General features: G+C 50.4%; 10 protein-coding genes across 10 annotated transcripts; 5 read left to right on the top strand and 5 right to left on the bottom strand.

The window, feature by feature from the left end:
* Positions 1 to 42: 42 nt before the first annotated feature.
* Positions 43 to 399, bottom strand: SNOG_02333 (hypothetical protein; the record flags this gene model as incomplete). The annotated part of the gene is made up of 1 exon (XM_001792891.1): positions 43 to 399. One exon carries the CDS (start codon positions 397 to 399, stop codon positions 43 to 45), a length of 357 nt encoding a protein of 118 aa, XP_001792943.1.
* A 344-nt stretch (positions 400 to 743) lies between these two features.
* On the top strand, positions 744 to 1,736 carry SNOG_02332 (hypothetical protein; the record flags this gene model as incomplete). The annotated part of the gene is made up of 1 exon (XM_001792890.1): positions 744 to 1,736. The coding sequence occupies one exon, from the start codon at positions 744 to 746 to the stop codon at positions 1,734 to 1,736; it is 993 nt and encodes a 330-aa protein (XP_001792942.1).
* A 1,115-nt stretch (positions 1,737 to 2,851) lies between these two features.
* SNOG_02331 (hypothetical protein) lies at positions 2,852 to 3,766 on the bottom strand (the record flags this gene model as incomplete). The annotated part of the gene is made up of 2 exons (XM_001792889.1): positions 2,852 to 3,378; positions 3,487 to 3,766. 2 exons carry the CDS (start codon positions 3,764 to 3,766, stop codon positions 2,852 to 2,854), a joined length of 807 nt encoding a protein of 268 aa, XP_001792941.1.
* Positions 3,767 to 4,313: 547 nt separating this feature from the next.
* Positions 4,314 to 6,701, bottom strand: SNOG_02330 (hypothetical protein; the record flags this gene model as incomplete). The annotated part of the gene is made up of 2 exons (XM_001792888.1): positions 4,314 to 4,819; positions 4,898 to 6,701. 2 exons carry the CDS (start codon positions 6,699 to 6,701, stop codon positions 4,314 to 4,316), a joined length of 2,310 nt encoding a protein of 769 aa, XP_001792940.1.
* A 1,291-nt stretch (positions 6,702 to 7,992) lies between these two features.
* Positions 7,993 to 8,973, top strand: SNOG_02328 (hypothetical protein; the record flags this gene model as incomplete). Its single annotated transcript, XM_001792887.1, has 1 exon — positions 7,993 to 8,973. One exon carries the CDS (start codon positions 7,993 to 7,995, stop codon positions 8,971 to 8,973), a length of 981 nt encoding a protein of 326 aa, XP_001792939.1.
* A 16-nt stretch (positions 8,974 to 8,989) lies between these two features.
* On the bottom strand, positions 8,990 to 9,736 carry SNOG_02327 (hypothetical protein; the record flags this gene model as incomplete). Its single annotated transcript, XM_001792886.1, has 1 exon — positions 8,990 to 9,736. The coding sequence occupies one exon, from the start codon at positions 9,734 to 9,736 to the stop codon at positions 8,990 to 8,992; it is 747 nt and encodes a 248-aa protein (XP_001792938.1).
* A 726-nt stretch (positions 9,737 to 10,462) lies between these two features.
* On the top strand, positions 10,463 to 11,691 carry SNOG_02326 (hypothetical protein; the record flags this gene model as incomplete). The annotated part of the gene is made up of 3 exons (XM_001792885.1): positions 10,463 to 10,683; positions 10,928 to 11,164; positions 11,217 to 11,691. The coding sequence occupies 3 exons, from the start codon at positions 10,463 to 10,465 to the stop codon at positions 11,689 to 11,691; spliced, it is 933 nt and encodes a 310-aa protein (XP_001792937.1).
* A 1,015-nt stretch (positions 11,692 to 12,706) lies between these two features.
* SNOG_20023 (hypothetical protein) lies at positions 12,707 to 13,624 on the bottom strand (the record flags this gene model as incomplete). Its single annotated transcript, XM_001792883.1, has 1 exon — positions 12,707 to 13,624. The coding sequence occupies one exon, from the start codon at positions 13,622 to 13,624 to the stop codon at positions 12,707 to 12,709; it is 918 nt and encodes a 305-aa protein (XP_001792935.1).
* Positions 12,750 to 13,601, top strand: SNOG_02325 (hypothetical protein; the record flags this gene model as incomplete). Its single annotated transcript, XM_001792884.1, has 1 exon — positions 12,750 to 13,601. The coding sequence occupies one exon, from the start codon at positions 12,750 to 12,752 to the stop codon at positions 13,599 to 13,601; it is 852 nt and encodes a 283-aa protein (XP_001792936.1).
* A 587-nt stretch (positions 13,625 to 14,211) lies between the features above and the next one.
* On the top strand, positions 14,212 to 14,953 carry SNOG_02324 (hypothetical protein; the record flags this gene model as incomplete). The annotated part of the gene is made up of 2 exons (XM_001792882.1): positions 14,212 to 14,260; positions 14,340 to 14,953. 2 exons carry the CDS (start codon positions 14,212 to 14,214, stop codon positions 14,951 to 14,953), a joined length of 663 nt encoding a protein of 220 aa, XP_001792934.1.
* Between the last annotated feature and the right edge of the window lie 19 nt (positions 14,954 to 14,972).

Genomic DNA, 14,972 nt, shown 5'->3' with positions numbered 1-14,972 from the left:
ATAAGTACTATGGGAGAGACACCTGATAATTTTTACTGTTGTCTAGCGGAACAGAGCGATCGAGTTTGCGATGATACGGTATGGTGATGTGCGGAGGGCCTCGAGTTTGGATTGAAGTATGACGCTAGCCTCGGAGGCGAGTTCCAGGGAAGTTCTGAGTAGGGCAACACCGAGTATACTCCGGTGTAAGACAATGGTAGAATCCTTGGGTACCTCCACTCCTCCGGGCGATAGGTAATTGTCGCCATTCTCGAAGGCTTCTCGCATATCTGCAAATTCCTTACATCCGTCCCACTCCGCATCGAGCTTGTAATGTGCCGTTACTATAGGCAGGTGCTCATATACGATCAGCTGCAGCTCTTTGGGCAAGTCCATGAATCGGAATGGCTGGTCCGTCATTGGGATGGTGTCAGTGAAGCGCAATGCACACTGCCTCGACTGGTCGCGAAAGAATTACGGGTTGAGCTGGTGCGGGTGAGGTCACCTGTGGTCCTTAAGCATGATCGCAATGTGAGAGCGTGGCGAGATTCGAAGCGTCAAATATCCAGCCACGTGGGAGTGGGGATGACTTGAAAATAGGCAGGGACGCTCCAGGGCTCCTACCTGGTGACGCAAGAACGTCATGTAAACAACACACCTACCTCTACAGGCCTACATAACTCTTCCAACCCTCAATCATTCACGACACCTGGGCGCGCGACTCGGCCAGTCAGTCACTATATGTCGACCCGCCTGTGCCCTCAATGGAGTCAACGCCACCAAACACCGACACCGACTCCCGCCTTCACGCTTTCCCCTTCCTCCACCTCCCACCAGAATTACGCCTAATCGTGTACGAGGTTGTGTTCGCAACTGTTACAAGAACACACCATGAGTTGGAGTGCATGAGTACAGGTCCACAAGCTTCTCACCCATGTCTCGCTCAGAAGCACAACAAGCCTGCGGCGTCCGTCATATTTGTATATGAAGCACACAATGTTGCCTTGCTCGCTACATGTCATCAAATCTACTCGGAAGCCGGTGTTTACGCTCTTCCGGCTCTCAAAACGCTGCAACAACGACCGCGAAAGATCATTGTCACCACAAGCGGGATGGATTGTGATATCCTCGGCTATCTAGTCCGCTTGTCTCGTTCGACCCAGGAAGTTCGTTGCCTCGCCCAGTCGGATCATCAGCTCACAAAGTCGAGTGAGGAGAGCAAGCAGGAGGTGCAACCTGACACCCAGACCACTGAAGTACAGATCGCCATACGCAATGATTTCCACGAACGAACAGTCGGAGATCATGGAACGACGGAAGATCTATGGACCTACCTCAGGATGTACATGCTGCGCCTACACTACGACAAACTTTTGTACGAAGCACAGCAGCTAAGCTTGCAGGCGCTCCGATGGCCAGCGCACAATCTGGACGTTCACTTCCGTATGGCACTCATGTCACCGAGAGAAAAAGAGGAATTTGATGCAGAGCCTTGGCTCGAGAATAGTATTGCGAATGATGGCGAGTTTCCGACGCAGATTCAAAGTGGAGAAGAGATCGAATCTGTTGAGTGGGATAAGGATTGGGCACCATCCGTTCCGGCTGCCGAATATGTTGCAAACGACTTCGAGGAACGAAATACCAGCCTATTCGAGCAGCGCCTAAGTGTTGCAAGAGCTGAAGGTTTCATTCATGCTGTTTCTGCGTACTGGAAGGCTGTATGCGGACGATGGAGTGGTAGAAAATGGCTAGATTAGTATGGCAGCCAGCAGAACAGTTTTCAGTGCGGATCAGCACCGCGTGAGCGCGAGATACTACTTCATGGCCTTTATAAATACTGCAAGATCTGGCATGTTATAAGAAGCATATAGGGAATGTGGCATGACTAAATGCTGTACCATCACTACGAGACTTTCACGTGGAACAAAATATGTAACATCGAGGACGGCTACACCACTAACCTCGTCTGCACGCTTCTTTACCAGGAACTTGGGAACCTTGCGATCTGACGAACACACATCACCACACACACATTCTGAGGTTCCAATCTTCGCATGACACTAACCTGCAATCAAGTCCGTGAAAGTGCTGTGTTCTTTCACTACGTTGTACATCCTCAATCATCTTCACTCTCACCATTCCAACCCTGGCACCAAATTCACTCACCCATGCGCAACTTTCGTGTTTGCAGTCGTGATTGCAGCGCTAAAGATCTTGGCGCCATTTGTAATTCCTAATCTGGTAGGTTCACGCCAGGTGTCGATTGCAGGTGGGCGTATTTGTACCCCGAATAGGAAGGCATCGATTACTGCTTAGCGTGTTTGCAAGTGCCGTTTAACAAGCAGATGCATTGATGAACAATGAATTCTCGAGGTGAACTAATACTTGCACGAATTGGTAATGTGTTGTGTTAGTGTTGCGACTATCGGTTACAATGTGCATTGTCTTATCATTTCAATTTCATTTATAATTCTGCCGCGTCTCATACATGTCATTATCTACAGCACTTCAGTGTCAGGAATGCCTAAGTACTTTCGCCAGCAATCATTGGAAGTAAACATTTGGTCATATACAGCTAGGTTCCAAGATGAATGGGAACTCGAAGCTCGGTATTTAAACTAGTGGTAATTGCACATTTATATTCTTAGTGTGGCTCAGGATATGAATTCGTACGTTCTTTGACCAGCTCGCTGTCACATGTCTCCCTTGAAAACAAGAGACGTTGCTTGCGCAATGGCTGAGTGACTTGAAGTAGACCACGTGCTAATTAGGCTGTATCACACTCCGTTCTTACTAAAAACTCCTGTCCCTTTCCCGTGCCCGTTGTGCGTGAAAATCGTCCCCATTCGCGCTCTTTTACGCCAATCCCAAGCTACGAAGTGAGTATATTGAGCTCACCAGCAACCTCCTCAACGGTGTACTCAATATGAGATGTATCGAATCTTGAGCGGATGGTTGCGTCTTCCATCGCGGTGCGAGTCTTCTCTGCTTTTCCCAACTGAACAACAATGGTGACTTGGATACGTAAATCGTGGCAAGTGTCCAGGCTGGGCTGATTGACATCCGACATGGTTGCCCAGAAATAGGATGCGAACTCAATCGGGTTTTCAAATCCTGCAGCACTTCCCATGTCCACAAGTATGTGAATGGCCAATATCTTGTGAACGCGTAATTGCGATATAGCGTGATTAAAATAGCTGCGCATAAAATCTGCCTCCATGACCACCGCCTCAGAATCCGCTTCCCCCATATCTCTGGACACTCTCACATGACGGCTAATATACAAGGCAAAAGTTTGCAATTGTGATTCGCACAGGAAAGCCATGCGTTTTGAACCATCCGACGGATCGGATTTGCTCATAAATGCACCGTCTATGATAGCTTGAATGAGACGAGAGGCTGAGAACATGGTATCCATACTTTCTTAAAGTTTATCATTGTCTACATGAAGCACGATGGTGTGAAGGAGCTTCAGACGTGAGACTTTCGGTATTGAACTTCTCTCACGCTTGATCTGACGACTGATTTTCGAGAGAGTGAGATCCAGATCAAGAGTGAAGATTTTAACCTTTCGGATAGGTAACTGGATCCGGAGGATGTGTTGTACGTTGTTGTACACATGAAGTCGCAACTCTGGAGGCAGACCCATGAAGTCGAATTTGGTCGCATCGAAAGAAGACACAGTGGCGGCAGTGGTATTGAATGAGCAGAGCGCCATACCAGAGCTCTTAGCGGCGTCTGCCTGTTTATAGGGGTCGGCGGCTACTACACTAGCGAGATCAGGCATGGTCGAGCGGGTGTCGTAGACGAGTTGATGGGAGGTATGTGTGTAGGGCGATGGAGAAGCGTCAAGAGATTGGTAGAGTGGTTGAGAAAAGGAAGAGATGTTATGAGCGCGTTTGCAGTTAGCGTGACGACACGGCTCAAAGTAAAGGCAGGAGCGGGTACGTCGCCGGAGCGCATCGCTAAGAAAAGTGGGTATGATCTATAAAATGGGAGGTGAAAGGGCCTCAGGTAGCAGTACCTAATGAGACCCCATATATTTGTCTGATAGCGAATTACACCTAGGTACCTGTGATGATTGTACGTACTCATCTGGATGAACATTTAACTCTCAGATGTCATGATTTTAGACTTGTTTGCACCGGAGAGAATATGTATTAAAAGTTGCGTTCGTTCCCTGGGTCTAGCTACTCTGTAAAAGCTGAAATCCCTTCTCCCTCTTAAATCAGCGTGTAGAGCCTTTCACAGTCAGCGTTACCAAAGTAGGCCATATCATATATGCCTGTATCCAAATAAACTCTCTTGAACATCCGATCATTTCATCCCTATGCCTACCAAGAACTCGTCACCGGTCGAGATGGTTTCACCTGCTCATTGAAGACCTCGGATGTCCAATTGCCACTGGAGTACGGCCAAGTGTTCTTATCCCGGCCATATGTGATGTCTTGAGTCCCATCGTGTAGCACAAAGCGTCCAAGATAATACCTGACGCCCCGGTTGTAATCAAACTCCAGCTTTCTGAGTTTAGGCTCCAATTTCCGGAGCTTCTTGTCCGCCTCACGAGCTGGGCCGTATGGAATCGTCATGGCGTGTGCGTAACCCTCGCACCAGATTGTCGCGATCATCTCTTCTTGTCTGAGTGACCACTGCATGAATTCGCCCTGGAGTATATAGAGGCGCCGATTGTGTGTTGAGCGTGGGTATACCTTTCGGTGCTCCTCAGCCTCTTTCTTGTTCCTTGCAGCGCTTCGCTTGCGAAGGTCGGCATACATACTGGGGAGCATATCGTGTGTCTCCGCCATCCAGTCTTTTGCAAGCTCTTTGTAGCAAGGCTCATCTTCTCTATGCGTGTGGTACCACGAACAGTGGTCCTGCGGTGTCTCAAATATTGGCTAATCCTCCTCTTTAATCAAGCAAAGTTCGTAGATGGCCTTGATTTGCTCCTCCGTTAGCTCTTCCGGCCATTCCATATCCTCTGGCTTCTCACCGTCTTCCGGCCAAAGTCGTGCCATGTGGTGGTCAGCAATGGCGCGAAGGATCTTCGCGTCCTCGGCAACGGACCAAGCGCAGAGTTCGTGCAGTCGAAGGTCGATTTGTTCATCTCCTGTGTTGTCCTCGTCTTCGCTCAAGATCTCCGAGATACGGTCAATGACCATGTCCTTGACTATGGTACAGTCTAGAGTCTTTGCGAAGTCGTACATCTGAATGCACGAATCGAGGTTCCAGATAATCTTCCTGATTGTGACATTTGACGCTTCATCTTCAAGCTTGGCGAGATTCAGTGGGCTTTGGGCTTCGTATAGCTCGCATGTGCATGTCTCGTCGAACTCGAAATCGTGCGTTGGCAGGCCAGGCATCGGCGTGGGTGAGATGGCATTGATAAAGGCTCTAACAATGACGGGGTTTGGAAGGCCTTCCAGATTCAGTGCAGGATCTGCATACAAGCACCCTTCTTCAAGCCCGTTTCGGACCAAACCGCAATGCTTGGAGAGCGCGTTACTGTGGATCTTGTACTTCTCTCCACCAAGGACCATTTCGACAATGGCTTCATTGCCATCGCCACCAACAGCAAAGGTGTTGATACCCGCACGGACGAGCAAGTGGGGCACATAAAAGCCATGTTGGCCTTCGAAGGCAACCTGTGGTCCTGTCTCGGCTTCATTCTCATCACGCTCAATGCCCATCTCGTGTGGCGAATCTACACGATTGCGGTCTTGCGCCACGGACTCATTCTCGTCTGACATCTGCAAATCTTCGGGATCTGCCCTTGCAGCAGTGACAGGATTAGGAACTTTCTCGGCTGGCTTGCTAACTGTTGGTGTCGTGGGATTGATCTTTGCTCGGGTGGTCGCTGATGTTTTAGGAGCCTTCACAGCTCCAGGGACAGCGACTTTGGTCGCATGTGGTGCAGGAAAATTCTTCGGTCCCAATTTTAGATCCTTTAGCCTCTTCTTGTCAGAATCTTTGCGAGCTGACCATGGTAGAACGACACCTTCTTCGGCGAACCACTTTGGCATCTCGGGCAAAGTCACCTTTGAGATGGCTGCACCCGAATTAGCATTCCCTCCATGAGCATTATATGTCGGTATGCATTCGCCATTCGTGAAGCCCAGGAACAGCCTCTCGTAGATAACGTCTCGAATTTGTTGTGACACTCTGGACTGAGGCGTGTTTTGAGGAGTCAGTGTGGGGTGCAATTGTAGCTGCCCTACCTCCTGGAGGTAGTGCTGCCGTGCAATGGAATCGGTTGGGGCATACGGATTATTGGCCATATCCGCGGCTAGAACCGGAGCCAGGAGGGTGAACGGTACCCTTGGAGTCGGTACTCTTTCTACCACTGGCAACGGGGCCTCAAGTGGAACTTGCTGTGCGACCTGTGTATTCCGGTTGTTGTCTCCATCCACACTTGACGCATCACTTGTATCTTCATCCGCATTAGTTGCAATTGCAGATGCAATCGGGCGCTTCTGTTGAGCGGTGTTCTTCTGTTCTGCAAGTGTCTCTGCTACGGACTTTGGAATCGCGAGGGGAGGCACGAGCCCCTGACCTTCTTGAGGGGTGGTGTCTTTGACTTTGAGCTTCTTCCTCGCATGCGTGTCGCCGTTTTCGCGGTTGGGTGGGATTTGTTGGCTGTAGTGGGCATCTCCGGTCTCGGCCGGTACTGGAGATGTTCCGGAAATGGCGCTGAACTCTTCGCGGCTACGCTTGATGCCGGCCATTGTTTTTTTGTTTGGTGGAGGGACTGTTGGTGGTTTTCGAAGAGGGGAGGTTGATAGGAAGTGAAGATGCGATAGGTTTTGTATGCTGAGTGCTGGCGGGCGTGAAGGTTGAGGTGATCGGAGGGAAGGATTGTGGAGAGGAGGGCTAATTCTTGGGGTAACTCGAGATATATATATATCCGGGAGGCTGGGTAGCTTCGATCATGCTCTTTCACTTTCACCTCGTGGAGGGCCGCACTAGCGGTATGTGACCTCATAGAGTTCGTGCTCGCTGTAGCTCCGGTCTTTTCACTGTGTATAATACGATAGATAATGGAACACGAGGGAGAGACGCCGTAGACCAAGTACAAGGCTAACAGTAGATTTGTGATGTCTCCGAATGTTTGCGGACGAGCTGTCACGAGGCATGCTCATCGAGCATCGCAACTAGGTTGCTCACTCTGCAAGGATTCCAGGAAGTGAAGGATCGTAATCGTTTCTGGGGGAATTTTCGAACCTGACCTCGCTCGGGTGGCGATCTGGAAACATCATGTCCGTCACTCGTAATGTATAGGGGCTGAAAAACCTGACAGCTTAGTCGATGATATCATAGCAGCCTCCGACCTTGGTCAGATTGTTATATGCTTCTTTGCAAACGTTTTCTGGAATAGTTCGCAATCCGTATGTGTTGTGGACTGCTATTCCGACGTATAAAGGCACTCCAATCCTGCGGTTGATGCATACATATCAAGACCAAGAGTGACAACATTTTGAATAAAAACATGACCATGCTGAGCGCATTCAGCGCTCGGGCTCAAGCTGCAGTCTGAGGATGATCATGACTTCGGGCAAGACAGCATGCGCGTCTCAGGCGGCGTCTGTACAATGGTTTGCAACGGGTAAGCCCGGCGTTCGACATGAATTAGGGGAGGTGGTGTTTTGAGTTCACCCGTCCTCCGGCAAACTTCAATCACGCCAACGGCGTTGACGCTAGTGGCTCATTGGTCACTTTAAGAACCACAATGACATCAGTGCATTCTTCATCATCGCATTATCAAGCACGCAGATCCATACTCTGATTGTCGGATCTTGTGCTGTATATGTCCAATTATGGCTCTGCTGGCATTTGATCAGATTGACGATTCGTGCCTTCGAAAGCACACATGCTCTTTCCAAGGCTCGCCTAGGCGGGCAGCATGGTCACTTCTACGTATGTAGACCCTTCACAGGAATCTCCGCAACAACTATAATAACTTCTGCCAAACCCACTTTGCTCTGAACAACATTCAAACACATCTTCCGCTCTACCAACATGTCTACTATGGCTACCGAGAATATAGATCCAACTGCTTTGACTAAAACCTTCCACTGGTCATTTCAGACAACCCAAAGAACGCATCACTACAACATCAAATGGTGCTCCTTCGGCTGTATTGGCCGCCAACAAGTCATTCTTATTCACGGCACCCCATGGTCCTCACGCGTCTGGAAACCTCTTGCCCTAGCCCTTGCCAGGCATTACCACGTCTTTCTTTTCGATAGCCCCGGCTTCGGCGATTCACCACCAGAGGAAGAAGTATACGGAGAATCCGACTCTTCCAGAACTGAGGTGGAAAGGCTCGATGCCAACTTGGAGAGGCAGTCTCGGGCTTTCGCAGCGCTGTACAAGGAGTGGGATAATTTGCATGGGAACTGGAAGCCTCATGTTATTGCGCACGACCATGGGGGCTTGATGGCCCTGCGCGCCTTCTCGATCCATGCCTGTCAATTCGCAAGCCTTTGTCTGATCGATGTCGTCGCGATAGGACCCTTTGGCCAGCCACTGTTCAAGACCGTCGCTGAGAACCCCCAAATCTTCGAGAACCTACCAGACAGTGTCTTCGAGGGCATATTAGAGTCGTACATACGGGACGCCGCTTTCAAAGACTTGTCCTCAGAGACCATGGAGATGCTCAAAGGGCGCTGGAAGTACGAAGACGGGAAGGTTGCGTTTGTTCGTCAGCTTTGTCAGGCGAATTCGCGAACTACGGAGGATGTCGAGCATCTCTATTGGTCAATCGGAAGCGAGATACCTGTTCAAATCGTATGGGGTGAGCAGGACCAATGGATACCGGTCGAGACTGCTGAGCGGCTTGCAATGGCGCTTAATGCGAAAAGAGTGGTGCGGATTGAGGACGCCGGACATCTTATCATGTACGACCAACCTGAAGCACTAGCTATGGAGTTGGTAAACTGGCTGGTCAGTGTCAAACCACGTCCTCTGGCGAATTTGTTGGCGGCACCAAGCGACTGAGGTTCGTATGATTTAGCTACTTCTTCGCGCTTGAATTGATGAAATTGATCATGTCGTCGATCCCGTTAGGCTCGTTGATCCAATGACCACCTTCTTCATATGCACGCCATTGAACATCTGTCCCTAGAACCGCTAGCTTGTTGCGCAAATCTTGGCCCAGGGCTACCGGCACCACTCCATCATCTTTTGCGTGCTGAAGCAGCACGGGCGTCAACAAAGACGATGTAATTTCCGATACTTCCAATGGAGCTCCCGCGGCACGAGAAGAGGATCGTCTTTCTTGTAACCACGTCGAGAGCGCTCGCATGTTGTCCGAATCTCCAGACAGGCTGTCGGAAACAACCTTGCTAAATGGACACCAGCCACTGAACCCAATGAAACCCGCTATCCGATCCTGAACTGTCAAGAGTGCTGAAATCGCCGTTGCGCATCCCTGACTGATGCCGCCTAAGAACACCTTATCCAGACCTCCTATCTCAACTGCCTCTTTCCTGATGATATCACTGATCAAAGATACGCTTTCTCGCATACCGGGAATCTGTATGTTCTCCGGATCATGACAAGGTTTTTGCACCGAGACCATGTCAAACCACTGATGCATGTCCTCTTCTTCGCTCTGCGCATATCGGATAGCAGCACATGGAAAGACCCATTTGTAGCCTGGGAAGATTTGTGTAAGGAAACGGTCATCGCTGGCCTGGCTCTCGAAGAATTCAGAGGCGAACTCGGCGGCGTTGCTTCCGCGACCATGCAAGAGGATCATGGTGTGCGTGTGTGTTGCTGTAGGTGCAACGACGTGTGACGCTGCATCAGTCATAGATAGTCTTCACGGAGATTTTCTGTGGCTGAGAATTGTTTAGGTAAAGAAGAGAATACATGAGTCTCCAGATCTCAGCAGTTGGCTTGCCTGGTGAAGTTGAAGCGGCTTCGCGAGAATACGTGTTGGAAGGGCGAATCATATCTTTTAATTCTTTCGAGATTGTATGAGTCATTGATATCTAGTAAGGTGCGTGCGCGGCCTTTTCATGGTTCGCGGCTGCCTCAACTTAGTGGTGAGTACTCATGTTTCGGAAGTCCTACTTAGCTTTTGAAGGGTACCATACTGTGGTACAATAGTGGCTGACAATTCCAAAGTACCTCCTGTCCGTGTATCAGTTCGGAAACATTCCTACGCTATACTATCACTCAATGATCTGTACAAATGCGATGCCAAACGATCTTGCTGTTCATTGGATGCTCAGCCGAGAACTTGCATACACATGCCAAATGGTAAGGCTGTAATCCCGCCACATCATCAGCTGTCGCCAAGGAAATGTACAGCCCGATAGCTGTGCCTGGGTATCTTCACGCCCGTTTCAAGCGCCTTTTCTTTGTGTTCACTAAAGGACTTCCCTTCTTCGACTTCCATTGCAACATTTAGGAAAATCAAGCATTAGCGAAAAAAGACCCGTGGTGGTTTGTAGGAGCAGGGCTGATCATTGAAGCGGCCATGGTCGTACCATTCGGCATTTCGGTTGGCGACTTCATTGCCGGCATCAAGCTGCTGAAAAGTGTAGTTGATTCTCTTTCCGATGCGCGAGGTGCAAAGGCGGATTACTCGGAGCTTCGACAGGCACTCGATGTATTAGAGAAGGCGCTGGATGCGGCGGGTGAATTTTCTGCACCGCAGCATCAGATTGCAGTGGGCGATGAGGTAGCCAATTGCAAAGAGTGTGTCAAAAGGTTCTTGGTCGGATTTAAGAAGTTTGAGTTGCTGAAAACTGGTCGAGGAGGAACAAACAGGGGTACAATTTGCGGTCCTACAGATACAGTATTCCCTAACTAAGAAGGATGATGTGCGGAAATTTAGGGACCATCTCGAGGTCCACGTCAGTGCATTACAGCTTCAGTTGGCAGTCTTCCAGATGCGAGTATCATTGAATTCGCGATCAACATCAGGGCTAACTGGTAGCAGAAGCGCCCAGTTTCAGGACCGAAAGATTGCAAAGTCCACCAGGGCAGATGTTCACAGCCTCGCCACCAGATTGGACGACAGTACGCAGCTGCAAGAAAGTTTCAGTGAGGAAATGAAGAATTTACATAATGCACAACAGCATTCCTTGGCCGATGTGCAAGCCTGTACGGCTTCGAGTAGCCAAGCCATCTCGACGCTTTCATCTCAAATGGACGAGATACAAAGGCAAATGAAACAGTGAGGCTTTCCTTTGTGGCATATTCGCTTCGCGGCTGATGTGAAAATACAGTGGCTTGTCGCCAGATATGCAGCATACCATGTTTCGCCTTCTTCAAGAAGTTCTGGCTGATAAAGACGCGATGAAGAGAACAATGGATCAATTAGTCGTGCAACAGAAGAGCATTCAGACTCACCTGGTCGAGGTGAAAGGAATGGTACAAGCACACGAGGAGATACCAGCGCAAATCTTGTTACGAAGACCCATCATTCTGATCGATGCTTTCGACGAAAATAGGTTACCATTCCACCTCGATTTCATAAACTCTTTCGAGGCCTTATTCGCAGTGCTCGAGATACGCTTCAAGGAGAAAGGATACCATGCGTTGGTGAGGATTCGGCGTCAACTCTTCGTCATGTACGAGCATTGTCAGCAGAAACAGATCGACTTAAATGGAGCATGGGCAAATGCCTTCAAGGTTCTGACCCCTGCTGGCCGAGCGCCGATGATAACAGCTAACGGAAATCTCAGCCCGGACAAATCGTAGAGATGAGTATGATTGTGACTGCCACGCCGAATGTGAAGAAAACGCTATGCCCAGCATGTGGGCATGTACAGCGAGGGAAGGCTGGAAACGATAACAGGGTAGATTGCGGCAGGTGCCCCATGATGTACCGCTGGCCTCTACAGCTTGATCCTTGGAAATATCACTCGTGTATACCTACCCTCCGACGCTACACAACGCCAGATGGTGGAGACTACCTCAGGGTGCGGGAGAATATATCGGTATATTGTCGAATCGACATCGTAGAAGTCGGGTGCCAATGATGAAGTGCACAGGTGAAATCCATTAATCTGGGACATGGTAGAAAGAGGTAAAATACATATTTAGGTGAGATGACCGGCTTCTTGGTGTGGGCGATATTTCCAATTATGTACAAGACGAATACAAGCTTGAAACGGGCCAGGAACTATAAAGCTGCCTACTTCAATCAAGTTATGGTTGGCGCATTCGAATTCATGTTTGATTTGCTTACACAGTAACGGAAAAGGAGTTGATGCCGCATCCAATCTTATGTTAGCGCACCGTTGCGATGCACTTCTGACAGCAGAACCATGTCCCCGTCCACATGTCGTGCATACTGCATGCAAAGCACACGCACCCGTTCGCCGATCTCTGCATAACGACCCACCTCTGACGGGAACATGCAAACAAACATCTTACACCCGAACCTGTATTCGCGAAGAGAATGTTTGTTGTCATTCCGAAAACCCGTCTTCTGTACGACGTACCCCCTATAATCTCCCCCAGCCCGTTTCCAGGCCTCGTCCGCCCACCGGTTCCCGTGCCGCACCGCCCAGCAGGCACAACGTGCGCGGGTCTAATTGCAACCTTCCGCAGTTTGCCACATCTCCTGAAATGCTACCAGTAGTAGTCAGCCAAATCTCGGCTGTGTTGTGTTAGCAGGCCCTGGGGTGTGCGCAGGATGGCCGGAGCGCCGTGGCAGCCTATTTCCCATCAAAACGATCGAGTTCCCCGGAGCGTCTGATCGCGATAGCATTCAACATTGCTTGATAACAAATCGATCTATATCGCTTTTCAACATGTTTCTCAGTGTCAAGGAACGCGCGAGACAAATAGCGAATGGGCAATTGACCGCACAACCGCCGGCCGCGCAGATCAACTCGCCGCCGCCCAAGGTCATCATCCCAAAGGCTGCTCCGCCCAAAGCTGCTGCCCAATCTAAACCTCCTTCGCCGAAAATCGCTCCGTCAAAACCCACATCACCAAAGGCATCATCCTCGAAACCTGCCGCGTCCAAACCTGCGCCTGCGAAAACTTCGCCAAAAGCTCCCATCGGCGCGTTCCCAGACAGCGCGCCGCCGAAGCTGTCGCGATCGAAGACGGAACCGCCCAAGTCGCCGAAAACGAAGACATCGAAGAGCGGCTCGTCGAAAGACAAGGAAAAGGACGCGCCATCAAGACCGAAGCCGTCGCGAACCGAATCAGCGAAAACCGTCCCTTCCTCGAAGAAGACGCCTTCGAAACCCGCGGCGACGAAGAGCGTCCCCTCTACACCCGTGCGCTCAAGTTTCTTCTCTAGAATCGCGAGCAGCTCGTCATCCGATGGCTCGACCGACGACGAGTCGCCAAAGGAGAAGCCTTCGGACGAGATCACCGAGCTGAAGGCCTCGTGCCTAAAGCTAGTAAGCGGCGTGACGGGACTCGGCGGCAAGAACCTCGCAGTCGTGTGTCGACAGACATCCAAGGACCGGCAGTGGTATGCCGCGCTCAAGGACCTGAGTTCGGACAAGTACCTGAAGATGTGGATGAACCGCGAGAAGACGTACGCGACACAAGTCGAAGCGCTCCAGGCGTACTTGGTCTTCGCGAAGAAGATGAAGGACGGGTGTCGCCTCTTCCCCATGTCGCCAAACCCAAGCAAACTAAAGTAATCCATAATAATGCCCGCGCGCATGGTAATAGATGGCGTGAGCTGCGAAAAGCTCATGCGATCGACTCTAGACCTGGACTTTCAGGTCGTGTAAGAACATTGTAACAACAACACTCCACTTTTCAGCAAGGCGTTTTGGAATCCTGGGAACACGGATTGGGATTGGGATTGGGATCTATCTTGATGGCGTTCAAGTGTAACATCATAGACGGCAATTCGCGAGGATATGATCAGAAGCGAACTTGCGCACGATGCGCGGACGCTTTATGATTGTATCAGTATTTGTTGTAACATTGGTGTAGGCTTATGGGCCTGCCGGACAGGTGTGTATCACCACTGTAACTGTTAGTATAATATTATAATGAGATGTCGCCGAGGAAGGCGATGTGATGGGCAAGTTGCCAGCAGCAATACTTCTTTCAACTTGCTTTCATCTAATGAATGTGAAGTCCTATCTGGAGCATGTTATGGGTATGATGTATGAGGCGCATGGGGAAAGGACAGCTTTATCGATAAGCCACCCGCAAGCTCATGTGGGTCTCATTCTCCACACCCACGCGCCAACACCACGTTAACCATGTGAACCAGTCGGACGCGGCGTCCCGTCCATAATGTACCACCTCTTCAAATCCATATATCTACATGCCACCAGCAAGGAAGGTCCGTGACTCCGACCTTCACCCTGCCCTCCCTCCAAATCTACGTCCATCTCCCTCACACCCACTAACACCCACAACAGAATACTCCGTCCTCCTCCTCGGCCTCGACAACGCCGGCAAAACCACGCTCCTCGAGCAGATAAAAGCCGCCTACACGCCCTCGCACCCCAACCTCAAAACCGTGCCCACCGTCGGCCAAAACGTCGCAACCGTCGAACTCCCCAAACCCAACATCTACCTCAAGATATGGGACGTCGGCGGGCAACATAGCCTGCGCGGCCTGTGGCAAAGCTACTTCTCCTCGTGCCATGCCATCGTCTTCGTCATTGACAGCAGCGACGTGGGCAACGCCACTTTATCCGAGCTCTCATCCACGCCGTCGTCGGATTTAGATACGGGCCGATTGGACGAGTGTAGATTGGTGCTGGAGAGTGTGCTTGAGAATGAGGATACGAGCGGCGTGCCGATTTTGGTTCTGGCGAATAAGCAGGATCGCGAGGATTGCGTCGAGGTGGTGAGGATTAAAGAGGGGTTTGTGCGGAAGGTGTTTGAGGGGGAGAAGGGGGGGAATGTGAGGGATAGTAGGGTGTTGCCATGTAGTGCGTTGACGGGGACGGGGGTTAGGGAGGCGGTGGAGTGGTTATGTAGTCGGATGGAATTCAATCGAGAGAGTAGAGCGCCGGTTATGAGGTAGGGAGGGGAGAAGGATTAGG

This window comes from Parastagonospora nodorum (genome assembly GCF_000146915.1).
Source record: "Parastagonospora nodorum SN15 chromosome Unknown scaffold_3, whole genome shotgun sequence".
Classification (NCBI taxonomy): domain Eukaryota; kingdom Fungi; phylum Ascomycota; class Dothideomycetes; order Pleosporales; family Phaeosphaeriaceae; genus Parastagonospora; species Parastagonospora nodorum.
Note: the sequence above shows the minus strand (reverse complement) of the source record. Positions and strands in the feature narration are given on the sequence as shown.